Source organism: Diadema setosum, chromosome 15 (assembly GCF_964275005.1).
Source record: "Diadema setosum chromosome 15, eeDiaSeto1, whole genome shotgun sequence".
NCBI lineage: Eukaryota > Metazoa > Echinodermata > Echinoidea > Diadematoida > Diadematidae > Diadema > Diadema setosum.
The window spans coordinates 30,441,833-30,469,684 of record NC_092699.1 but is presented as its reverse complement, the minus strand read 5'-3'; the positions used below and the strand labels follow the sequence as shown (position 1 = coordinate 30,469,684).

At 35.4% G+C, this 27,852-nt stretch overlaps 1 protein-coding gene across 1 annotated transcript; it reads right to left on the bottom strand.

Moving 5' to 3' along the window:
- Positions 1–2,661: 2,661 nt before the first annotated feature.
- On the bottom strand, positions 2,662–10,041 carry LOC140238889 (uncharacterized). The gene is made up of 5 exons (XM_072318786.1): positions 9,942–10,041; positions 8,311–8,541; positions 7,782–7,928; positions 5,284–5,394; positions 2,662–3,260 (listed from the first exon to the last, which is right to left on the bottom strand). The coding sequence occupies exons 1-5, from the start codon at positions 9,960–9,962 to the stop codon at positions 3,018–3,020; spliced, it is 753 nt and encodes a 250-aa protein (XP_072174887.1). The 5' UTR covers positions 9,963–10,041; the 3' UTR covers positions 2,662–3,017.
- Positions 10,042–27,852: the final 17,811 nt, after the last annotated feature.

Genomic DNA, 27,852 nt, shown 5'->3' with positions numbered 1-27,852 from the left:
CTGGTTTAAGAATAATAAATTTTCACTTAGTATTGATAAAACAAATTATATTTATTTTAAGCATATGAAAATTCACACAGATGATTTTGTGAATTATTGATTGATAATGTGCTTCTTCAACGTAAAAGTTCTATTACGTTTTTAGGCATTTTCATTGATGAAAGGAATGATCACATACGTCATGTTACAACCTGTATTTCTAGAAATATAGGTATTCTTTTAAAGATGAAAATTTATCTTCCTGAACATACTCTTTTTATGCTTTACAATTCTTTAATCCTACCATTAATTGTAATCTAGTGTGGGCTGCAAGTGCCAAAACTAAATTTAACTCTGTTAATTTATTACAAAAGAAAACCATTCGCATCTGTACTGGCTCGCAATACTTGGCCCACACCAATCCACTTTTTTATCAGTTAAAAATAATATATTTGATATAGATACTTTTTACTCTCTGCTTTTTATGTTCAAGTATTTGAACAACTTACTTTCAAACACTTTCACGATTTCTTTAAACTGAATTATACTGTTCATTTGTATCCCACTCATAATTCGCAAAATTTTCATTTAGTAAATCCCAAATTATTAATTGCACAAAAAAAACTATAAGGCATAATGGACCAAATGTTTGGAACACACTTCCAGATTATGGTAAATCATGTAAAACTTTCAATTCTTTTAAGGCTTTATACATTGAAAACTATGTTACTGTCAGATTACAATTTATGAACATATCTAAATACAGATTTTGTTTTGTTTGATCACATTTCTTTTCCTGTAAATTGGATTTAAACTACAACAAATATACGCAATGTTTCTGTGTCTATCATTTCATTTCATTCCCATTATCTTCAGCATTGCGACACCATCACTTTCATCTTCATTATCACATTTTTCCTCATCATTACGCTGTCAACATCATCATCATAATTCGCTTCCCTTTAAGTCGTATCTATGCACTAGAATATAAAACATAATGCATTTACAGTGTATTATATTTTGTAGTATTTCCCCGTACCGCAAACAATTATGTGTATTATGTAGGTAGGTCCCTGGCCTGCCAATTCTTCTGCATAATTTCTCAGGGAATTATTTGGAAATTTGGTAATACGAGTTATGCTTTGTTAATGGAATTAATCTATACATCAATGTTCCTTCTTTGACTTATGTGCATTGTATTCTGCTCACTGATATTTTATATATATTTTAGATATATAAAAATTTTGTTGGAAGAAAAATAAATCAAACAAACAAACAAACAAACCAAAAGTAAATGAGAAGGCAATGAACTTTAAGTCCTGATGTTTTTATTTATTCATTCATTGTTAATGATATGTTACAAAGTTTTGGTTTAATTTCATACCGTGAACAACGTCCATATGAATTCTGAATAGATTTTCTTTGATTAAATATATATATATATATAATATATATATATATATACATATATATATATATATTTCTTCTTTTTTTGGGGGGGGGGGGGCATGGAGCTACAATTAACTCCGTGTAATGCAGCCTGATTAAGATTTGGCCGAAACGGGTTTGATCAACATCGAAACTGGTATCATGGCTTACGTTCAAAATTATAACATCCATTAATTTTTGAAATACAGTTGAGGCAGATAGTCTGTGTTTATCCTGTATAAAGATGAAGAAAAAGTACGCATCTTTATTCGTGTTAGTTGGTAATTTGGTTATATCGTGTACTCTCAGACGTCATAATGAATGCAAGCAAAATAAAGGGTAATTAACAATGGGCAATGCGTCAGAGCGCAATGTGGTAACGACATGGCTCCACGCAGATCACGGGACCAGGTTTGACCAGTCGCAGGCCTCTAAACGCATTTATGGCGAAAACCGAGTTGGCCAGACCTGTTTATAGCGCACTTATACTTCGACATTAATAGGAAAATGTATGTAGACGCAGATGTTCAATTTTTACAATGTCAAGATCGCAAATATAAGCACAGTGTACTGTATGATTATGATACACCCATTGATATTTTTTTTTCTTCGGAATTTAGGCCTTTATCCATCATTCAACTTTCTTCAGTTCTTAGTACACCTGTATATCGTTTTGGTAGTTTCGAATAGGCCTATGTATGCTCTATATTGTAGCTCTGAGGTTTCTATCAAAGCAATTGTCTCAATTGAATATCTTCAACGATTCTGGTACAGAGTGTTAACACCGAAATCATTGGTATATGAACAGAGCAAAGGTTGTAAAACTGGCTCCTTAAAACACTTTTATTATATCAGTCCTATCCTACTTATCCTAGCTTTGCCAATCATAAAAGCGAAACGTGAAGGTGCAATCTCATCTTAGGTAAGTTAATGATAGACATCCATATATTTGATGCATTATGCTCTAATTATGAGTATTGTTAACAAAGCCTTGTTTCCACATTAACCTCATACACAATCTATGTAATACAATATAATATCATTCTTATAGAAATAGAAGAAGTAGTGGTATTACAACTCAATAGTACATCGGTCATGCACATCAACTGTCACACCAACACAACAAACGAACAAAGGTCTGGTAGTATAATTAAGCAAATCAGAAATTTTCAGTTTCTCAATTTCAATGTCACTTAAGGGTCAATGCCATGATAGTTGGCATGATTTAATTAAAGAATATCTATCATAATTGTCTTCTAACATCTTGTATGAAATCTGACGGTACATCTCGCAGTTTTGGGGAAACAATGGACACAAAATCTTGTCACTCGAAAATACGCTTTCCTTTAAATGGAGAGTTTTGGAATTTTTCGGAGTCCGGATAATTTCTGTGGAAATCTGTTGTTTTCCCCTCCATCATAAAGAAGTTTCAGTTTTATCATTTTAAGGGAAAGGTTTGAAGTACCCCTTTAAAACATACTAGCTTAGGAAAGTAATCCTATTTTTAGGGGTGGCCAAAAGGGGACAGAATCATGACTTTAATTCGCAGACTTTAAGAACTGTAACGGTAGGGCGATACGAGCAATTCAGACTGTCTTAGTCTGTAACTTTTAAAAACATCGCCAGTAGCATAATCTGGCCCCAAAAACATTAGCGCAGACGTAGAAGCAGAAGCGACGCTGCCGCCCCTCTGACCCCTCACCATCGGTCCCCATCTGCAGCCACTGAGACATTCGACCGCTGCACATCCCGCGGATGATAGGTCCGTTGGCGGCCTGGACGTAGTCAGCCGGAATTATTCCTGCGACGCGGTAATTCTCTGTCTCCATCTTGCTCGAGACCAGGTCGATGACCTGAATGAATAAACAGTCCATGCGAGGGGGAAAAATAAAGTACTCTGTTAGATGAATTCAATAAACTCAAATCAACATCAACCATTCGGAACACACACACACACACACTAGAAGCAGGCATGTGTAATGGACGGGGGCAGAACTCTGAGAGCTTTCAGCAGCCATCGGTACAAAAGGCATTTCAAGTACAATGCTTTCACCTAACAAACAGAAAATCAAGTTGGTTCTTTCTTTTCAACGTAAATCGCACTGTTTAAGTTTCAAAAGTTGTAACGGCAGATAGCATGGAGGACACGCCCACACACACGACAACTCCACTTCCCGTAACCATGTAATTTGGGCCCTCGAGCTTTTTCAGTTGAATTACTTACACACACATACACACAAACACAAATCAATTATGATACATTATCATGTATATATATATATATATATATATATATATATATATAAAGGGTGTATAAAAATACGTTACAATTTTTAAATAATTGTCTGAATTACATGTCAAAATATTTGGAAGATTTTTGTTCTCATTTATGGATGCTCAATAGTCTCATCCTTTTTTTTTCACGCTTGGCTGAACACTGACGCTTTTTGTTCAGAGTATGAAAAATGACTTGCGTCAAATTGAAAGAAGATGGAAAATTCAGCCAGCAATCCAAATAAGTGATCAAATTCAAACAAACTGCTCTTTTGCTTAAAGCTTTGATTATGTTATGAAAGTCTTAGATTTTTTTGTCAGCTTTATCGTAATTTTAATCATTTCATTTCTAAATCAATTGATGAGAATTAGAGTGTGTAATTACTTCAAGATCACAGTTTTCACAATACACGGACACATCAATACTATACGCCAATTAGTCATTAATGCGGTAGTGGTACCAAATTAATCAACATTCAAGTCATTCATCCCATTAAGCAATCAATTGATTGACCAATTGATTAACCAATCAATCAATAAATCAATCAAATCATCAATACATCAACCGATATATCAATTAGTCAGTCATTGAGTCGTTCAATCAATCAGTGAATCAGCCAAATAATCAATTAATTACTTTTCAGTCATTGAAATGATTGGCTGAATAAAAGAATAAAGTAACAAATAAATCAGTTGTTCAAACATTGATCAACTTGCCTTAAAGCAACGGGGGGGGGGGGAGGTGATATTCCCTATGTCGATCTGCCACCTTTTGTAAAACATGCATACAATTGTGACTGACTGATTGATTGATTTATTGATTAATTGATTGACTGAATGAATGATTGTTTGCTTGCTTGCTTGATTGATAAAACGATTTATTGATTGAATGAATGAATGATTGATTGATTGATTGATTGATTGGATTGATTGGATTGATTGGATTGATTGGATTGGTTGGATTGATTGGATTGATTGATTGGATTGAATGATTGGATTCATTGATTGAATTGATTGTATTGATTGAATGATGTGAGGATGCATCAATATTGTGCTTTTCTTATTGACTGAGTGACTGGCAGATGGGTTCGATATACTGTGAATGATTTGCGATAACTGTGCTTAAAAGATCTTGATGTTGTTAATCAACCTTCCATAACACAATGGAATCATTTAAAACATTACAGAAAATCAGAAAATTCCTAAACTAGCATAACATCAAAACTGTGGGCAAAAGAGCAATTTGTTTGATTGAGAACACTTATTTGGACTGCTGGCTGAATTTTCCATCTCCTTTCAATTTGGTGCCAGCCATTTTTCACACTCTGGATAAAGAGCGTCAGTGTTCAGCCAAACGTGAACAAAAAGTTGTTTTCTGATTGCACTTGATATATGAGACTATTGGGTATCCATAAATATTGAAAAATTTTCCAAATATTTAGAAATGTAATCTAGACAATTTTATCAAAAGTGTAACGTTCTTTTTTTTTTTTTTTTTTTTTGCTACGGCCTGTATATATATGTATGTATAATAAGGACTATAAACATGCACGTGTCATATATTTACAGTAGCATACGCAAACTTTATAAAAATAATGATACCTGATTGTGTTCCTTGCTCCTTGTGAAGTTTTTTGCCCTCTGTGCCAGTTTGTCTTCAAGGACGAAACCCACGCACGTGTTCTGATCATGGATGTTCATAAACACCACGTTCTGCCGGAAAGGATTTACAGAAACAATTTTGAAATATGAAAGAAAGATATCATACACAGGGGTGAAGGTTCAGATGATTTGAATCTTGGATCTTGAATCTTCGCTACATGTATTTCACACTCTTGACGTTTCTAAAAATTGAATGGATATATATATATATATATATATATATATTTCCCTTCCACAGGGTATTTTATTCATATACATATTCATAAAGTGACATTAAAAATAACTTTTTAATAAAAAACGGAATAATAATTCAGTCATCGACAAAAAGTGGGCTGCTGCAATTGTACATAATACGGTAACAAAATTTCTGTCACTATTTTACAACATATGATTCATATTATTCTTTTTTTCATTGGCAAAAACAACCCTGAAAATACATTGGGTATAATATAATTTTAATCAAATGTTCAAAAACATTAAGTAAATAAAGACCATTTTTTTCGCGAAGTTCTTTTGTCTACAATTCATTCGACTTATACATTTTCCATCTCAAAATAACATTTTGAATGATATATATTGGAATGATAAATATTGGAATGATATATATTGCAGCTATTAGACCACTATCCCAAGAAAACAAAAAAAAAAACTACATGGGAGGGAGCATTGTGCATTTTTAGAATTGGAAATTAAATAATCTGACGGAAACTTTGGGTGGAATGTCCGGAAATTTGTATCAGGGAAGTAGTGTAGTCTACTATCTATGGAGGAAGACCAAACGGGGGAAGGATGTGGGAGGAGGCATTATTCTTTTAATGTAATTAAACAATTTGGTGCATATCTTTGGTGGAATATTTGTCAATTTGTCATTTGTCAATTCCAAAAGTTGTGCAGCAATATGGCAGCTTTTGCATTTTTAGAATTGAAATGGAAATATCTCGGATACACATTTTTGATGGAGAATTGGGGAAATTGTCAAAAACTATACTAAAACCTAACGGGAACCGAGCAGGGAGGGCGTGTTTATCCGTGGGATGGTTGTACCCCCCCCCCCCCCATGAGATAAAGTTTTTTGCATTTTCATATAAATTGAAATTCAACAAATCTGGCGCACACTTAAGAAGTCGAAATAGTTTGACAGTTTTTAAAAAAGGAGAAAGGGCAAACGATTTCTCACATTTCGGGAATAACTGGGAACGGGGAAGGGGGCAAAATTTTGCCGTAAAATTTTCGTGCAGAAGGGGTCCCCTCCCCCATCGACATCCGCTGATAACTAGGCAACTCATCATGTTGTAGGAAAATGGCTGTGAGTTCGTTCGTTTTTTGAAGTCCCAATTTTCAATTTAAGTAAATATATCAAAATGCAGATGCAAGATTCTTCACTTTGTCTCCCTCTACAAATTGAATTTGTTAACATCGCAACTGCTGATCTGTAAATTAACAAACATGTCGGAAAAAAGGAACCATTGGGACTCGAACCTGTCATCTATACACTGCTTTCCGGGCAGCGACACTACCACCAGGCTATCCCTGGTTGCCGGCAGTGACACGATGAACATGGAACAAATACCCAAGCTCCGAATTTCCGACCATGTTATGTTAAGTAGCCAAAGGCGGACAAGGCATATTACTGTAAATGAAAGAAAGATATTATTCAGAGGGGTGAAGGTTCAGATGCAAGTTTCTTCACTTTGTCCCCAGGGACAGCCTGGTGGTAGTGTCGCTACCCGGAAAGCAGTAGATGACAGGTTCGAGTCCCACTGGTTCGTTTTTTTCCGACATGTTTGTTAATTTACAGATCAGCAGTTGCGATGTTAACTCTTTATGTGCCATGGTGGAAAACCCCTGTGTGCCACGTTATTCTGTTAATTTACAGATCAGCAGTCACACTACTTGTCAGTTGCGATCTCAACAAATACAATCTGTAGAAGATTTGAATTTTAGGAATAAAAATCGTCTTAACAATCTAAAAAAAATACAAACATGCAAATATGAAGAAGGAAACAGAAAAATGTAATTAAATGGCAACTACACGTTGACAAAAGTACACAATTCTTCTCATTAAGATGTTCCACTTTGTTTCTACGCATGTGTGTCCTGTTCCACACCACCCACCACACATCCAACAGAAAACGAGCCATCTTAACCAACCAAAAAGTTCCACAATGTACAATTTGTACACAATCACAAATAATTTTCAAAAAGTCGACTCCAAGAGGAAGGTATAAAACGAAAAATTGAGACGAAAGATGAGACGAAAAATCGAGACCGTACAGTCAGGAATAACGCACGAAGTGGACGATTCCATTATTGTTTGTATCATATTTTGTGTAATTTTATCATTAATATCATTATCATTTTATGAATACTTTATCATGTTGCTATTGCACTTCCTTAAAAAAATAAATACAGGGGAAACAACACGAAATCAAACTCACCCGATCGAAGTCGATGGCAATCGTGGCTGGCGAGCTGCCGCTGAAGTTACCAGGAGCGTTGATGAGAACGGTGTTGAGGGCGCTGTTGTAGGTCACGGTTTCGGAGGCAGACTCCCCGTTTTCGCCCCTCAGCTCCACGTGCCCAGTCTGCAAATCACGTGAACAGTTTGTAAACACAGCCTTGACTCTACAGGGTTAATCGGTTGTGACGTAGCGACTTGTGTTTGGGCACGATATTTGAAGGTTCAGCCAATATCTTGATAGGCCTACCTTTCAAAAATTAGTCTAATGTGAAACGTATGTATCATGATGAGATAAAGTGCTACTACGTCCATGAAATATGATTATCTGCGTAATGTGAGTTTACAAAATGTGGCCTTATAACCACAGTGGAATCCACACATACACACACTCACACAAATCTAAGGTTAGATTAATGCTACAAAATTTTTGGGAACAAAATTTTATGACCATAATCAAAATGGTTTTCAAAAAAATATGTAAAGTATACATGTATCTTTGCACTCACGGAATCATGATCCAGGACTTGATTCGGGCGACTACTGTTTGTTGGTTGCGGGCAGTGAGGACTCCCCTTGTGAGCCATTGCAGTGATTGTGATGGCACCGGCTACAAGCAGAGCTGTGATGAGTACAGCGGTACAGGGGATTCTCCACGAGGCGAAACGCGAGGCTTTTGGAGGCGCCGTATCTGCCCCCATCTCGGCGTATGGTGGCAGAGACGAAGAATTATTGTCGCACTGTGGTAGGCAAAGGAGGGGGTACGTTTTGAGGTGTTTGGGTGTGAAAGTTTGAATGAGCAGAAATTAACTCCGGAGGTATTCAAGGAATGGTATAGTTCAGGGGCGGATCCAGGGAGGACCGCAACCGGCGCACGCCCCCCCCCCTTATTTTTTTGTAGAAACAAAAGAAATAAAAAGAAAAAAATGGGGAGGGGTGCGTGCGCCCCCCCCCCTTAATTTTGTAAACGCGCCCCTTCTTTACGGAATTCCTAGATCCGTCCCTGTAGTTGTTGTTGACGCGATGATTCAGCTTATAACTTTCTGCGAGAAACTTAGAATCCACTTGAAATGAAATGTTACAGAGTATATAATTCTAAGAGGAAATCTAAGTTTGCTTGATGCAAGTTGCTTTTAAAATGGCTGAGATATCCAATAACAATTTAAAAAGGTAATCCTAATTAAAGATTGGTATCACCTTTTATTTGCATCAATTTGTTTCGGACATCCTACCTTTTTCCAAACATAATTTCATCAGTTATAAACTTTGAATTCAACTTAGAATAATATCAATCACTTTCATAATTCGTAGGGGGTTTCTCATTATCTCGAAAAAAAAAAAATGTCAACGGAAGTTAGAAACCTGAAGTCAAATATCAACCGCAACTGTACCCTCTCTTTAATTGTGCAAATATCTAGCTGCATGTAGAATATCAACGTCGATTATGATAATTATCATGATAGTGATTATGATCATTGGCAAGCATGCCACTGCAAATAGATCTGTTACTTAATTGCTGTATTCCTTGAACAGTTGCAAGGAATTTAGGAATTGCAAATTCTTTGAAAGATTGCAATGAGGCCTCATTGCGCTTAAAAACTATTACGGAAAGTGTTACAATTTAATTTAATTCAATAGTTTATCTATTTCTATCAAAACAAAATACATGATACAAAGCGGTTCATGTGTCAGTTTGACTTCATGCAGCGGGAAAGGACAGTTCATTGAATACAATATAAGATATGTGCACGAATGGTATTATAACAATAAAAACAACAGTGCACACTGGGTTGTCATGTTAACAAAAAAGAAGAAGTAATCATAATGATGGAAAAGTGTGCTCAACTAAAAAGCTAAAGCTTGTAGGACGTGGAACACTGAAAAAAAAAAAAAACAACAACAGCAGCAGCTACACCACAACACCAACAAGATGTATTTATGTCAAATTGATCTATGTAACATTGTACGTTTATGATCACTGAATGAAGCTAATAAAGTTTGAGTAATAGCTTGCAATTTATTCTGCATCTAAAAGGGATAGACAAGTTAAGTAAATTAATGCTTCAAAAACACAATTAAATGTGCGAATAATACTGCCAAATCATTTCTGTGATGTTAAAAGTCCGTGTGGAAAGCTTACCTGTGATTCTGATTTCTCCATGGTGAAATCGTATAGTTGATGAAAGACTGTCAGTGGAAGAAGTTGCAAGGTCGACAGTTGAAGGAGTGGGTAAGATGTCCGCTCACCGTCCAGTTGTCTGTTGACAAGACACTGCAAGTTCACGTGATTTATAGCAAAACGCTTGGGCGTGGCTTTGTAAAAACTCAAATTTCACTCAAACTCCTCGTGCTCTGATTGGTTGGCACCAAGTCAATGGAGCGCTCACCTAAATCTGGCTTTCGTTCAATATGATATCAAGTTTCACTTAAGATCCGTCTTTGGAAGAGATGGTATCCCTCTCGACCAAATGTACGCGGAATGGGTACTTCGCAAAGCTAGTGTATCAATATCAATGGCAGGTCCCTCGGGTAGAGCGGTGTCAACACAGTAGAGGTTTCCCAGGCCTGGATAAAAAGATACATTGTTGTTATTGTTATTCATTTTGGTTTCATCATTATCATTATTATTACTATCATTATCATCATTATTATCATTATCATTATTATCATCATCATCATTATCATCATCATGATCATTATTAGTATCATTACTCCTATCACTATCATTATTTCATCATGAATACTTCTGCTACGCTACTGTATTGTAGAACATTCTGAATATGGATACAAGCAACCAAGATCAATCCAGTCTGGCAGTCAGCCAAGCAATGCAGTATCAAAATTAACTCTACGTAGGGCTAAATGCCTTTTTTCTTTGCAAATCATTGAACTAGTTAGGTTTAGATCAGTATCATTTGATCATTATCTACCATCGTCGAATCATTTTGACCGCAGTTGAGTGGATAATTAACTACAATGTATACGAGAATATAGTGACCAGTTTCTTGCGTGTAATGCACAGATTGTGCAATACTGCTCTGTGTGGTCTTCTCGTGAGGACACCAGTCCTCAGTAATGGCCATGCTGATATAGGGCCAAATACACAAATACGCTCCTGGGATCGACAGAAAACAATAAATGAAATCAAATCATATCATAATAATGTTAACAGAGCCTTGCTTCTTTTACATAAAACCTCTTTCTCTTTTCTTTTCCTTACTTTTTTCTTTTCTTTTTTTTTTGGGGGGGGGGAGCGGGGGGGGGGGGGGCGTAATATTGCAAGCGCCTTGTGCCTCACGGGAATAGCGTATCAAATATTGACTGCATTGTATTGTATTGTATTGTATTGTATTGTATTGTATTGTATTATATTGTATTACTTGTATTGTATTGTATTGTATTACTTGTATTGTATTGTATTGTATTGTATGTATTGCATTCTATTAATTGTATTGTATTGTATTGTATTGCTTTGTATTGCATTGTATTGTAGTATTAAGATTCTACTTTGTGTGACGGTGTGTTGTATCTCGACAGTAATCAATTCAAGTGTATTTCAACATTGCTAATTATGAAATTATACAACGCTAGAGAGGTCTGTAGTGTGTACGCGTGCACATCGAAGATTAAAGTTGATGTTCCAAGTTATGTAATATTTCTTTGGTCTGATTTTGTTATTCTAGTTTTCGTAAAGAATATGCATTGTACAAAATCTCTCCCATCCCCTTCAAGGATATTAATTGAAATAAACGGCACCATCTTTTGGCTGAAATGGGGGAAATCCAATCAAAACTTGGCATAAACAAGTACCAATACTATCAATGGTGCACATGATATGATAGGTCAATGCCCTATAAGTTTGAAAGTATTTTTTAAAAACATTTCCTCTTTTACTGATATTTGATAAGAGCAGTAGCACAAAAATAGGTTTTTTTCAACGGGATTAAGGTTGACATGATATCTTGCAGGACTTGACGGGAAACCCCCGTCTACAATGTTCTAGCAGTGTCAAACCATAACACAGCATGACCTCGGCTCGGGTAGCAGCAGCGGAGATGCAGGGAGTGGTGCCATGAGGAGAGTGGTACACAAGGAGAGGTTGAACCCTCCCCCCCCCCCCACCTCCTCAAACTTGTGTTTAGAATTCACAGGTCAAAGCTCGTGTGCCCTCTGTTGAACGTGCTATAAGATCACTGTCACTCTAGCACAAGGAAACAGAGGTGGTGCAGCTCAACAAAGACACATGTCACCAAAAAAGAAAAAAAATGAAAAGACATTAAAAAATGAAACCCTCACATACATGCACAGTGTATGACCCCTTCTAATACTAAGAAGACAACAATTGATTAGTCCGTGATATATGTGTAATCTAGTTCCATTTAAGTCTTTAATTTTGGCACTTTGTGAACATAGATATAGCCAAGGTTTCCTTCCTATTTTATCCTGTCACCCACATTTCTTGGTTATCTTTCAAGTTGCAGACCGCTTTTCAAGCAGTACAGTATGTCTGAGGTTTAAAGTGTTTCCTGCGCACAATGAGTATTGATATATATCATTTTTGTTTTTCAATTAAAGTTTTGCCAAGTACATTGCAATACACTCTTAGTTTTATCGTGTTCCTGGAGTATCATGTATTCACAACAGAGGCCTTGTAGAAAACATAAGACGACCATATTTATGTGTGGTCAGGCCTTGTTACCTATGTGTCAGTAGGTGAGTGGTTTTTGCTCTCTTTTTTTTTTCTTTCAACTTTCAACTTTATTTTCACCTCCATCAAAATGAACAAAGAAATTTGTTTACATTGCATATACACGGGATATTTGTGATATAGAACAAAATTTGAAAAGGTACATAAGAAAATTATGAAAATGAAAAGTAGATGTGATTACATCTTTGTTAAATACATAAAGCGTATAATACAAGTCAACTAAGGATGAGGATGGAAGTGGAGGGTCCCACTAAGAAGCAAAGCTTGTACGATATGGGACCCTCAGAAAAATACACAAAACATCAATATAAAACACAATAAACGAACCGATGTCAACTGACATCAAAATGATTGGGAAGAGGAAAAAGAGAGAAAAGGAAAGGAAAGCAAAAGAGGAAAAAAAGAGGAAAAAAAGGGAGAAAAAAGAGGGAACTACAGCATGTGCCATCGTGGACGCAAGCAATCTGGATTTCATAATGTAAAATAAGTGATAAAATACAAGCTGGATTGAATGTAATGCAAAACATTTTTTATACGTAGTTATGTTGGTAAGAATGCAGGAGAAAAAAAAAACACATCGTTATATTTAGAACACAAACAGGGACATAGTTTAATAGAAGGACTTATGTAAAAAAGAATGATGACTTGACTGAGATGATAAAGGGAAACTAACTCTGTTGGATGTTATAAAGTTTCAATAAAAATGATTTTAATTTATTCTTAAAGGAATTCAGAGATTGAGCTGTAGTAATGTTACTGGGAAGTGAATTCCAGTACTTTGGCCCGTCGTAAATAAATGTGTTTTGAGCCAACAAAGTTCTCATAAATGGCAAATGGAAATCATTTGATCGCCGTGTTGGATAATTATGAATGGATTGATTTCTTTGAAACATTGTTTCAAATATATTTGGGAGATTATTTTTATTATAATTATACATAAATTGTCCTAGATTAAACAAATACAAATCATTAATTTTCAATATTTTATGCTCATAAAATAGTGGGTCAGTATGGGACAAAAATGCAGTATGACATATAACACGGAGTGATTTCTTTTGCAATAAAAGTAATTTATCTAAGAATGTTTTATATGTATTTCCCCACGCGAGAATACCGTAACTTAAATATGGCAATATTAAGGATGAATATAATACGAGCAGGGACGACAAAGGAAAACAAAACTTAAGCTTATTAATTATACCAATATTACGTGAAATAATTTTACATATACTGTCAATATGAAATTTCCAGGACAGCTTATTGTCAACTGTTACTCCAAGAAATTTTATATGGGAAACATATTCGAGTGGAGTACCATCTAAAACAATATCAACAGGTAATGCCTCAGTAGAATTGCTAAAAAGCATATATTTAGTTTTTTGAAGATTAAGAGATAACTTATTTGCTTTTATCCACTGGGCAACATTTTCTAATTCTAAATTTATTGTATTAACAAGGGTAAAAAGATTATTGTGTGAAAAAAATAGATTTGAGTCGTCTGCAAAAAGAATAAAAGAAAGAACATCTGATGATCTACAAAAATCATTTATGTAAACAGTAAACAACAGTGGACCTAATAAACTTCCCTGTGGCACCCCACATTTAATATTTAATATTTGTGAATTACAACCATTTAAAGAAACATATTGTTTCCTGTTCATGAGGTAGCTCCTGAACCACTCCAAGGCCTTCCCACGCACTCCATAATGGTGTAATTTGTTAAGTAAAATATCATGATTGATGGTGTCGAAGGCCTTGGAGAAGTCCAGGAACAAACCTATCAAATGAGAAGATTTATCGATAGCATGTGCCACTTTTTCTATAAAACTCAATAATGCATGTGTGGTGCTATGTTTCTCCCTAAATCCAAACTGAGAATTCGTAAATATATTATTAAATTTAAAGAAATTAATAGTTCTTTTATAAATAATTTTTTCAAGAATTTTTGACAATGCACTTAACAAAGAAATTGGTCGGTAATTATTTACATCTAATTTGTCACCTTTTTTAAACAAGGGGATGACTTTTGCTATTTTCATACTTTCGGGGAAGGTGCCATTAAAAAGGGATAGATTAAATATATGAGCTAAGGGATCCGCAATTGACGATATTACCCCCTTTAAAAGAAAATTGCTGATGTCATCGTGTCCAGCACTTTTTTTGGAACTGAAATCAGAGACAATATTAATTATCTCCTGAGTGTATGTTGGATTAAAAAATATTGAACTAGAATTTGGGGGACCCAAAAATTCGGAAAAATGTTTTGTGGAGGGAGGAATATTACTTGCCAGGCTTTCCCCAATTGAAGAAAAATGGTTATTCAAAATATCACAAATTTGTTGAGAATCTTCAACAATTTCACCATCAAATCTAATTTTTGTAATATTTGACTTAACATTTGATATATTCATGGCTTGCTTTAAAACTTTCCATGTATTTTGCATATCATGCCTGTAAAATTGTAACTGATTAGTATAATATTTTTTCTTTTCTATTCGTATAATTTTCGTCAAAGTATTTTTGTAACTAGTGTATTTCAACTTTGATTGCTCAGTACGTTTCATTTTAAATCTGTAATATAAATTATTCTTTCTATTTATTGAACGCAGGAGTGATTTTGAAATCCATGGGAGCCTGGGTATTTTTTTGTAATTAGCTGATTTTTCTCTACGTTTTGGAATACAAATGTCCAAATGTTGGATAAAAATCTTCATAAAATATTCATAAGACAAATTAACATCATCTGTATCAAAGATACAGGACCAGTCTGCGGTGTCTAAGCTAGCACCTAGCCTAGCTATACTTTCATGAGTAATTCTTCGTTTAAATATATTGTTGTTTTTATTATTAACTGTTTCATTTAAAGAAAAACCAGTCGAGATGGGGAAATGATCGGTGATATCTGAGAGTACTACAAAAGAATCAGGAGGAGGAAGAATGTTACAAAAAATGTTATCAATTAAAGAAACAGATTCATTAACTATACGTGTGGGTTTAGATATTAAGGGTAAAAAAGAGGCAGACAAAATATTTCCAAAAAATCTTGCGACATATTGTTCTGTTTTAGTAAATCTATATTGAAATCACCCATTATAAAACAATTTTTATTGATAAAAAGTGGGTTTTTAACCAGATCCGAAAAATAATCTAAAAATGATTTAGTATTCGCGTTTGGTGGTCTATATACTACACCTATGATTATATTTTTGCTGCCTGGAACTGTGATTTCAATAAATAAAGACTCAAAAAAATCAGTCATACTGGTGAACTCATCGCGGACTACATAATCATAATTTTGTTTAACATATATGGCAACGCCTCCACCTACCCTATTTTGTCTGTTATTAACCACTAAATCGTACCCGTCGAGAGCGAAGGGAAGACTGGAGTCATGAGAGAGCCAGGTTTCGGTTAAACCTACCGCCGAGATATTATGCATGATGGGACTATTTAAAAATAACCTCAATTCTTCAAAATGCTTATTAATACTTCTAATATTAAAATGTAAAAGAGAAAAAGTAGTACTATCATATTCCTTGACAACATTGGTAAATTGGGATTGAGTAAGATATTCAGAAGACGGACTTTGCAATTGGTTCTCTGTGTCAAAATCATAATCTAATTCTTGCGGCGATGAATTAAAACTGTCAGAAACATAATTATCAAAAAAATTGTCATTTTGATTGATATTTGATTCGTTTTGTTCAAAAGAAGGTCCTGCCAAATCAAAAAAGTCATCATCATTAATTGAATTGAATGCTGTGTCTATAGAATTGCGTATTAAAGGGTGAGCGTGTTGTCCGTTGCTCGAGTCCACGAGGGCACCTGTAGAGGGCAGTAGAGAACAATTTGACTGTGGAGATTGTTGCAATATTGCAGTTACACATTTTATCGTTGTCTCTTAATATAACATTGTCTACAAAGGAAAATAGGATCGTCCTATACATAACATTAATACGATCTAAGTAGGCACAAACATAAAGAGAACAGTTTGTCATAAGCATGAATACTAATATTCAAAATAAGTTATAATAAAACTGCGGTAATTGTTCTTTATCCGATCAATAGAAGGAACACATGTATGTAATACGTATTGTGTTATGACAGAAGAGAAGACATCTCAAGTCTCATAGGGACCGCCAACCGCCACTATATAGGGCAAATACTAGGTTGCCAGGGGCAACTCTAGGAAGGAAATCCTTACCCGAAGAATCAATTTTACAAGAAATGAGAAAAAAAAAATAAAAAAAATAAAAAAAATAACCTTCTTTCTCCTCCTTCTCCTCCTCCTCTTCTTTTTTTCTTCTTGCTCCAACAGACTCGGCTTACAAACAAGCGTACAATTTTCCCACTTGTATTTCAAATCATATATTCATATCGCTTATCAATTTTGTTCATAGCCACTATACCGATGTGACAGATTTTGGGCATCTCACTGGGGCAGTATGAGGACCCTGCATGTTCAAAAGCGAGTTATTGGTCGTTTCCTTGGCCTACAGTGCATTCACTTTCTGTTCCTATGAATTAATGTCAAAAGGGACAATTCTGTACGGTTCCTTGAATATCTTTTATACAGATGTTCTAATCCAATGTTAGTGAATACTGCTTATTCCAAACTGTATTCCATGTCACAGCATGATATGAAGAATATTATCACTCCATTCTTGTGAAGTTGAGATATTTGTGATTAAAGGTGCTAAAAAAAGGAAATAAGAAAATACGGAGTGTTTGAAATCATAACTTCTAGAATATTTCTTGTTATGTTAAATGAGGTATTACTGGAATGGATTCATTTTGCTCTATCTGATGATGGACTTACTTTTTGGAAGTATAGAAATGGCGTTTAACTCATTTTGCAAGAAAACTCTTCATAATATAATGTTTGAGGCAACTTGGTTTGAGGCATGGGGGTGTCACGGGATGAGAACACTAACTCTATGCTATGCCACCCTCTCCTGCTTGTACTAGCTTGGCCTCTGATTCCTTTGCACACATAGTACTGGTAAACTATTTCGCACCTTGAGCATACCATCCTGTACATATCCTTGATTATTACGTTTTCGTCCAATTGGTTACATTGTTATATGATACAATTTTGGATCACTGTCAAAACATGGAATTCTTGACAATAAGATATGTTATCCCATCTTCTTCTCTCTGTCAGATTGGCTAGTTTCTCGCAACTTCATTTCTCCTTTTTTAATGCATTTTCAATTACCCCGATTTATGCACCGATGCACTCATCAGTATATCCCTGCAGTAAAATTGATTTTATCGAAACTCCAATCAGCCCACCTATGTGGTACCTGTAATTGTGAAAATGATTTAGTTATGCTCTGTTCACACTGTAAATCCAATACATATTAAGATAGTAGAGTAACCTTATTGTTCAAAAGTTAATTTTCCTCCACAAACAGGCTGCATCACTCCTGTAGGTTAAAGGGAAAGTACAGTATTGGTGGAGATGAGTATTGGGCTTTTAAGTTTTTGTGAGATACCAAGAAAACACTTATGAAATAGTATAGAGCATACCATAATGAAACTTGTTGAAAGTATATTACCGGCATTTTGTACTTTGTTAAGCACTCATCACTGCGCACAAATTTCGAATCCATTGACTGGATAAGATGTCTGTGTGCGCATGCGCTGGCCGTCAATTCAGTGTAGCTCTCCCAGTTTCCTCTCGACCGAGTCACATTTAGTCATCAATTTGAACAGAAAGGAACTATTTACAGAAGCAAACCTTGCACGAACTCTGTTATCAATACTTCATATTTATTAATAAGTCTTCAAATTGAAGATTTTTTCCCGATTTTAAGTTGATATTTGTCCGCGATATTACTCCGTCATGATCCTGTATGCTACAGTTCACAGCCCCATGACGCTATATATGCGTATGGGGCTGCTGGCCGCAGTTATGTGTATGGGGCTGCTAGCCGCAGTTACAGTTCCCATAGTGTTTCTAAGCTGAAATACATATACACATTTGTAAAGCACTGCTTTTAGCCATATACCTAGAAAAAAAAGTGAAGTTTTGGTTTAATAGTTGCATTATATCTCATGTTTCAGCTTTTCCTGATGCTGGCTTTGCAAAGGAGGACAAGAGCAAAGTGGTTCGAGACCATGAGAGAGAGAGAGAGCACTGACTTACCGTCAGAGGTCAAGGCAAATGCCTTATATTCTGTTCAAAGACATGTTATTAATCAAATAACTAATCATTCAAGGCAAAAAAAAAAGAAAAAATTTCAGTGCGTTTGTTTGTGTGTGTGTCCGCGTGCATGTGGGAGAATCTTATTGTACACACACACACACACACACACGCCCTCACATGCACACACACATACGCACACACATACTGTAGTTATGAAGATTTAATATACCCAAGTGTATTAAAATATTATTCTACATGCCTTGGCCATTTATCACATCAGCATCATAAAAAAGATTATCATAAACATGAACACACACAATGATATAATACATGTATTAATCAGTGCATTAGACTAACACAGGTGCATACAAACACTTACATATATACACTCACACGCACATACAAACTCATTTACACACAATGAGACATTACTATTAAACAGATCATATTGTTTATCAGTAAACATGTTTTTCTTTTCTTCTTCTTAAGAAGCTTTAATATATTTAGATCACATAGCAATCACGTTGTTCATGAAATATCATACAGTACTGTAGAAAATTTAATCTTTATCAAATTTCCTGAAGTTTTCATTGCTATCATTATTATTATTCCATGGTCCAAATATCCTCGAAGGGGTGTAAAAGTTTTGAAAAATGCCAACATATAAAATAAAGGCAAAATTATAGTTGGAAAACTGTTGGATTCTGTATTGGAGGCAATGTGTACCTGAAAATCTTGGAGAGAACAAAACAGGTTTGGCATTAAAAATCATGATAACATTGCAATTAACTTCCAATATCAGAGGATCTGTGCAAACCTGACTCAACTTATGCACAATTTTCATTTGGCTGGTACTAGTTTTAGCAAACTGATTTTGTACTCACACCTACATTGTACTGACCTTTCTACATGAACATTCTGTTTCAGTATTAATAATAGTTACATTTTTTTCCAGAGTGGGAGAAACTCATTTTAATTGTAGTCATTCAGTTTTAAGAGAAAAAAAAAAACACACTTAGGAAAACATCTTTGTTCTTAGAATAATTCAACCCTAATCAAATCATAATAGTGGGCAGAAATGTTTGCTACATGGCAAACAATCACATACTGAGGCAAGGAGTCAAAACATGTTGCATAAACATTGGCATTCAAAATACAGGAAACAATCTGTATCACAAAGACATTTTATCATGCACAACTTTGGTAGGATGTCAATTCTTGAATATTAATCACATTGACGAAAGTATTGGTGAATACGTACATTCTGTTGTTTCTGAACTTTGCACTGAAGTTTTTTGTGTATGTGTGTGAATGTTTCAGTGGTGTATATGTTATATTGCTCCATTTTATCATGGACAACTTATAGTAACATGACAATGTTTTCATGGTTCAATATTAATCATATTGACCTATTTCCCTTGGCAAGTAATGAGCAGGTTGACTCTGCTGCAAATGATGCATTTTACAGGCAACACAGCAGAACCTGAAGAGCTTCCAGAAGAAAATCTTGATCTTTATGTGAGCGTCTTAGGGGAGGAAACAGATGCTCCTGCTGACGGAACAGGCTCCTCCGTCAGCTTTCGTTTCCTAGCGAGATTCAGGCGTTTTTATCTATAAATCTCTTGTAGCACGTTTCATGGAATCTATTACAATGGAGAAATGAATAGCAATGATTAGTCGTTGGATTTTGTTAGGGGGGAAAAAAGGCTAAACGCTAGGGGAAGGGGTTGAACATTACACTCAATATATCATTAAATGTACGGTAGACTATTGACTGCCAATATTTGAATCTTTTAATTACCAATAGGCCCTATAGGGGAGACCGAGTCTAGTTGTTACACGGGCAAGTTGTTACACTGTCATTTTCTCTATTATGATCAAAAGATGGCGTTATACAAGTAATATCAAATCAAAACGTATAGCCAACGATCTCTGCATGCGAAATCTGGCGTTGCCTGGACGTCACATGTAGAAGGTAGGTCCAAAAAACACTTTTTTACCTCTCCGAGTAAAATTTTGAAAAATTCGATTTTTCTTTATTACACCAAATCCATTATTCTCCAGTAAGTGATGAGTATGTGGTTGAAAGAAGCGTGTTTTGGCTGTCTTTTGGTGAAAGTAGCAACACGTGATGTTTGATTGTTTATTGGCCACACGTGTGAAAAGTTTTTGAAAACGCACTGGGTCAAGTTGTTACAACAACTTGACCCGTCTGGAGAATCGAGTGGTGTAACAACTTACCCCAATGCACTTTCAATTGAATTTATGGTTAGGGTTACCTATATATGAAGGGTTTGTTTGCAAAAACCGATAAGTCCATTTCTGAAGATTTTGAAATACGACATCTGTCATAAAGTACAAAATAATACCTCTTAAATGATATATTGGTCACTACATATAAAGGTATATTTTTGAAGTTATGGTCAAAAGAAGCAAAAATTTTCTTATTATTCTCGTTATTTTTCTTGACCTTTAATCGCAAATATCTCCATTTGGCAAATATGGACTTATCGGTTTTTGCAAACAAACTCTTCATATATATACATATATATATATATATATATATACACACACACACACACACACAAACACACACACACACACACACACACCCACACACACCCAACACACTCATACACCCCAGCATAGGCTAACATGCACACCCAGACAGGTTAATATTAAGAATTACCTAACACGTCAGATCTGCATTACCCGATTTGAGTTGACTTTCTACGGTGTAACAAAGTACCCCATGTGCTGTAACAACCTACCCCAACATCGGGGAAAGTTGTTACAAAATTTTGTGTTTATTGATTACGTAATATCTTGTTTATATTATCTGGACTTCCAAAGTTTGTACTGTTTTTAAGTAAAGGAGGAAATAAGGTATCCTCAAAGCAAAAATGTAGTCGATTCCTCTATTCGTTTATTGTACAGACCTAAAAATGTGAAAATTGTAACAACTAGACCCGGTCTCCCCTACTATGCCAGGTATCAGATAACCATAGCAAATTAATCATTAACAACTGATGATCATTGTCCTCAAGTACTTCACCTTGTACTTGCAGCGCAATTACTGATTTTAAATTACATCTTCAGCTTTCAGCACCTCATCACAATATCAATTATCATAATTATGAATACAACTGCCTCATCATCATTAATACTATTACTAGTAATCCTTGGCCTTTCACTATCACCACCACCCACTGCTTTATAATTTGGCACAACATAATGGTAATCATATGTTTTAGGGAGTTGATTGTTGAAATTATGTTATTGTCATTGTTGGTTCTTTAGACCTATTTATATTAAATATTAATAAGTTAATTTAATGAGATGCTAAATGTGTGTTTTGAGGGGGGATTCGCCAATTTCGGGGTGAGAGAGACAGGATAGATTTTTAATATTAATACTCCATGGCCATGATTATGAAAATATAAATTTGCATGCAGTTTAGACCTTTTGCAATCCAGTCCTGTGTGTCAAGATTTTTACAAAACAATATCACTGATCAGCTACATCAACCTAACCCGGGCTGTACATAGAACAACATGTAAAATTACATCTAGGCTACATTATAACGGCGCTATGCCATGCCAAAGTGAAATTCAAGATATCTAAAATGTAACAGACACGCTATTCCAACGCCTAAGCTACTGCATTAGCGCCCATTATAACATACACAAGCATAACACAACATAGCTAACGTTGTATTATAGTCATCATGGTCATGACATTAACATTACGCATATGAGAGAGACTGCACTGTTGCGTATTACATGGCACAGTGTCGACTGCTACGACTGTACGCACGTAAACTAACCTGTGAATTATCCTATGTAGGTTGCAGTCAGTCCCCCTGAGCAGCTGAATCACTTCGTTCTGGTCTGCGATTTCACGGTCTCCCCCACTCAATTTGATCCACTCTTTGGCACACAAAATAGGTTTCGTCTATCTTAGGTTTGTCATAGCCGTGAAATTTTCAAACTTCATCGATGTTACATGCATTATAACGCATATTAAAAGTTTCGGCAGAGCAGACTACGTAGACTCGTCGACAGGCTCACAGGGGGCGCCATTTTGACTCGTTAACAATAATTCTCGATTCGGATTGGATAACATACATCACATGGTCGTTCGTGAATGAATATCGTACACGGCAAAGTGTACATATTCAGCTCCTCAGTGACAAAAAAGTTCACTGTTTCCCCCTAAATTACCAAAATACTATAGGATGGTTTGTGTCGAACTTTTTCCTGTAGCCTCTTTGGTTATTTGTTTACACGTAGCTGTGGAGAAATTTTAGTGCCGCAGTTGTCGGAACGAAACAAGCGAAAAAACCGGCTCACCCCATGACCTACATCAACATCATTGCGGTATTTTACACATGAAGAGTTTGTTCGCAAAAACCGATAAGTCCATATTTGCCAAATGGAGATATTTGCGATTAAAGGTCAAGAAAAAGAAATAGAATAATGACAAAATTTTTGCTTCTCTTGACCATAACTTCAAAAATGTATTTTTATACGTAGTGACCAATATATCGTTTTAAAGGTATTATTCTGTACTTTATATGACAGAGACGGTACTTCAAAATCTTAAAAAATGGACTTATTGGTTTTTGCGAACAAACTCTTCATATATATATATATATATATATATATCACAATGATGTTGATGTTCCTAGTTAGATATTCCTTTGTTTGGTTTGTCGTTCAAGTTTGCCAAAAAAAAAAAAAAAACATGCTTGCACACAAATCTGCCTCCTACCCCTTCAACGATATTGGTTGCAATAAAACCTAGAAATTTTAGGGAAAATCCCATCAAAAATTGGCTTAAACAGGTATCAATAGCATCACTGATACACATGCTGTGAAAGGTTAATGTCCTATACGTTTGAAAGTGAAGGTTTTTAAAAACACTTCCTCTTTTACAGATATTTGATGAGAGCTATGGCTTTAAAATGTTGAGGTTCTCTTCAACGAAATTAAGTTTGGCATGATACCTTGTAGGCCTTGACGGGGAAACCCCTTCTATATAATGTGATATCAGTTTCATACCATAACATTATCCAGGGTCGAGGCTGCTCGAGTCGCTGTAGGGGAGATGCGGGGTGGTGGTGCCACGAGGAGAGTGGTGCCACAAGATGAGTTCATAAGGTGAAGTCTCCTGTGCCCTCTGCTGAAAGTGCATAAAGGAATGTTCGAAGTACGGTATTGACTGAGGTGATGTTTAAGCCTTTAACTTCTTGAGAGATACTTAGACAATAACTTTATGAAATCTTATAGACCATACAATTCTAAGGGGAATTCAATGTTCATTTGACGAAAATCGGTTTTGAAATGGCTGTAATATTAAAAAAGCAAAACAAAACAATCAAAATAAAAGATGGGTCCCACATTTTATCAAAATCCTTTTGTTTTTGGCTATCTCAGCCATTTCAAAACCAATTTTCATTAGATAAACTATGAATTCCTCTTAGAATTACATGCTCTTCCATATCTTATAAGAGGTTTTTCATTATCTCAACAAACATATCATGCGAAACTGGTCTCTCCCTTTAAGATCACTGTCACTCTAGCACAAGGAAACAGAGGTGACTGCATGGCTCAACTCTTCTGGTATTAAGGTAACTATTGTTGTGATCTTCTTTTTCATTTTTGTCATTTCATTTTTTTTTCTTTTCTTATTTCAGAGCACCATGCTACCAAATAATGACCGGGAAACACAACAAGGGAGGTTAACGGATGTATACTTCGTGCTGTTATTTTGGATAACCAAAAGAAATAAGAAGAGAAATGAAAGCAGTGAAATTATTAATTTTAATTGAAACTTCCATTAAAAATCAATAGAACACCTAATCAGAGAAGTGGCACCGGTCCTGTGAGTGTGAAAATATTGCTTCCAATACATTCCAATCGTACGGAAAGAGTGTAGTCTCAGTTAACTTTACGAAAGTTAGATGTACTGTTTACCATTGGGATCAGACATTTAACAAATGTTCGAGTTATAAAATTCTGATGCATATGCTAGGGTCAGTTTATACTACTATATACAAATTTCGCAGTAAATCCTAAAGTATAGGTCGATATCACTATTTTTTTTCAATAAAGATTAAAAGAAAACGGTTAATTCTAGAAACAATTTTATTGTAACTACTGTTCACTTTTTTTTTTGTATATTAAAAATATTTAACGTTGATTCAACTGATTAACATTTTACACTGCACATTTTAGAACTATTTAATTATTCAATCTTTCACTTGACCTTTGACGTTTGACTATCGACCTCATGGCCCAAAACTTTTCCCACAGAATTTTTATCGGGTATTACATGTATACGAAGTTTCAAGAAAATACCTTCTAAAATGAAAATTGAAATTTGTGGAATTTGACCTTGAGCATGTGCATCCTAAAGTTGAAAGGCAGAACTTAGTAGCTTCATACATGCATATGCCAAGTTTTATTCTGATACCTCCACAAATTGATTGGAGACAAACTGACGGAAGGACGGAAGGAAGGACGGACGGAGAACCCATAATTCCTCTAGAGACGCTGTGGCGAAGGCATAGAAATGAAAACGTCACAAAGTTTAGGTTCTGAAGTATTTTGTTTATTTGTTTATTAAATTATTTACCTACTTGTTTATCTGCTTTCGATCTACTATAATATCTATTTGTACTTTCATCACCGTACATTCTCCTGACTTCGGAAACATACCACGTCGACGTTGAAATGTGTGACTGAGTACATGTATACTTAAAGGCATAATTTACCATTTGCAGAAGAAACAAAAGCCAAGCGTTAGTGCCTTAAAATAGTTCTAAAATGTGAGTTTGGGATAGAAACAACCACTGCACAAATCTGAATCTGTATTATCGATGTTGAGTACTGTTAAACACACAAAATGTGAATAGTAGTTATGATAGAAATTTTTCCAAACTAAACCGTCTGCCATGGCCTACAGTCATGGTTTAATGAGAAAAAATATTGATATCTCCTTATATTTTAGGCTTTATTGCGAAAATTGTATATATTGGGATGTTTTAAGTTGATACAACAGGCTTAAACTTACACATATGCAGCAAATGTGATATCTTGAACATTTTTTTTTTTAATCACTGTTCCCAAAGGTAAACACAACCAATAGCCGGCGGATAGCGAGCATCGATAACACACCTCCGAACCTTGGGGGCGCTACTCCCGGCTGAAATGATAATAATTATGCTCCATCCCAACCATAGTCTGGGCCACTGGTCTGGGCTCCTTCCCTTTTCCTTGGTGCGATATTTTGCCAATTGCGACAGACAACAGACAAAGAGAGAGCGCAAATGTTCTGATTGCGATAACTGTGTTATTTGTTTGTTTGTTTGTTTTTCTCGAGTATCGCAATATTAAAGTTCTCGGCGTCTCGCAATCCTCGGATATGTCACGCTCTCTTACGGCTTGTCGCATACACTGAATCATAACGGCTATATACAAGTAATAAGAGTCCAGAAGCTAGGGTATCTCGGCCACTGCTTGGAAGACTTGCACTGCCTATATTGATACTAGCTTGTAATTCCCATTGTTACATATACGGCTGTGAAATTTGGGTTACTTACAATTTACCCCATAGATGGAAAATAGTTACATCTAAAATTGTGTAAAAATCATTCTTAACTGTAAGCAATCGACTCCTACGTGTATGGTCCTTGGAGGACTCGGGCGTTATCCAATTGAAGAGTTTGTTTTACCAAAAACCGATAAGTCCATATTTGCCAAATGGAGATATTTGCGGTTAAAGGTCAAGAAAAATAAAGAGAATAATAAGAAAAATGCTTCTTTTGACCATAACTTCAAAAATGCACCTTTATATGTAGTGACCAATATATCATTTAAAAAGGTACTATTGTGTACTTTATGACAGAGACCGTACTTCAAAATCTTGAAAAATGGACTTATCGGTTTTTGCCAACAAACTCTTCAATTATGAATAATGTAAAATGTAGAACGGTTTTTTTTTTTTCGGGGGAGGGTCAAAACTGGTTCAGAAAAATAATTCTTGTCAAGAATCATGTCTTGTTTAATTGTTGATATGCAAAGTATAATAGGCGAGACTTTCAATTAAACTGGCTCTTTGCTATACCAAAAAAGTGATTACTGTCTGTGGTTTTAATGATGTTTGGCTTTCTCAAACGTATTCTCTTCTTCGGTTTAATAGGAATGTCAAGCAGAATTCAGCAGATCGATTTATCCCATCTTTGTTCAGCACTGTTCAATTAAGTATTGCATGAGTTAATCATAGAACTTTTAAAGATAAGTTCGAGTTGGAAATATGCCTGTTGATTCGTCCTCTCAAGCATGCTTTTTATGTTACAAATTTAAGCCAGCAAAGACTCAACCTCCAGTTGTAACGGAAAGGGAAGATGACTCTAATTATGATGAAAAAGTATGTGCATTGTGTAATCAAAATAAGATTGATGACGAATTTCACACGCTGTTCGAATTGTAGCTTCTTCAGCACTCAAAGACCTGGAGATAAAAAGTTAAAGCTTTGTTTAATTGGTGCTATTATACCAAAGTTCAGAACCTCAAAGCCGTCCTAGGGATACATCCCTCAGTATTCCCCAACTTTATCTTCAAAGTCTTCATATTCATTCATTTCATTCATTCATTTATTTTTCATTTCCAACAAAAACATATAAATATATTACAAAAATTGAATACAGTGCATAAATTTCATCATACAAAGTTAAGGATAAATTTACAGAAAACTTGTAGGTATAGGAAAATGTTGGAAATGGGGAGGAATGCTAAAAAGCTGAGCTTGTAGGCTGCATCCCCCCCCCCACACGTAATACAAGAAATTATATGATCGATTGACTGATAAACATTGAAAATGGATGAAACAAAGAAACTAAGACAAAAAGACCTCACCTAATAACTTGTCCGAAACAAAAACCCTGAACAAATCCCTACACTAAGTCGCTGTCATGCCGGAAAAGAGAGGAGAGAAACAAAGTAGTATGTGTGTGTGTGTGAGTAAGTGTGTGTGTGTGTGTGTGTGTGTGTGAGTGTGTGTGTGTGTGTGTGTGTGTGTGTGTATGAGAGAGAGAGGGGGGGAAGAAATCAGCTTAATGCGTGGATTGAAGATAAAAGACAAAAAAAAAAAATAGGACACGAGAGGTAGTGGATGGATGGAGCCGCT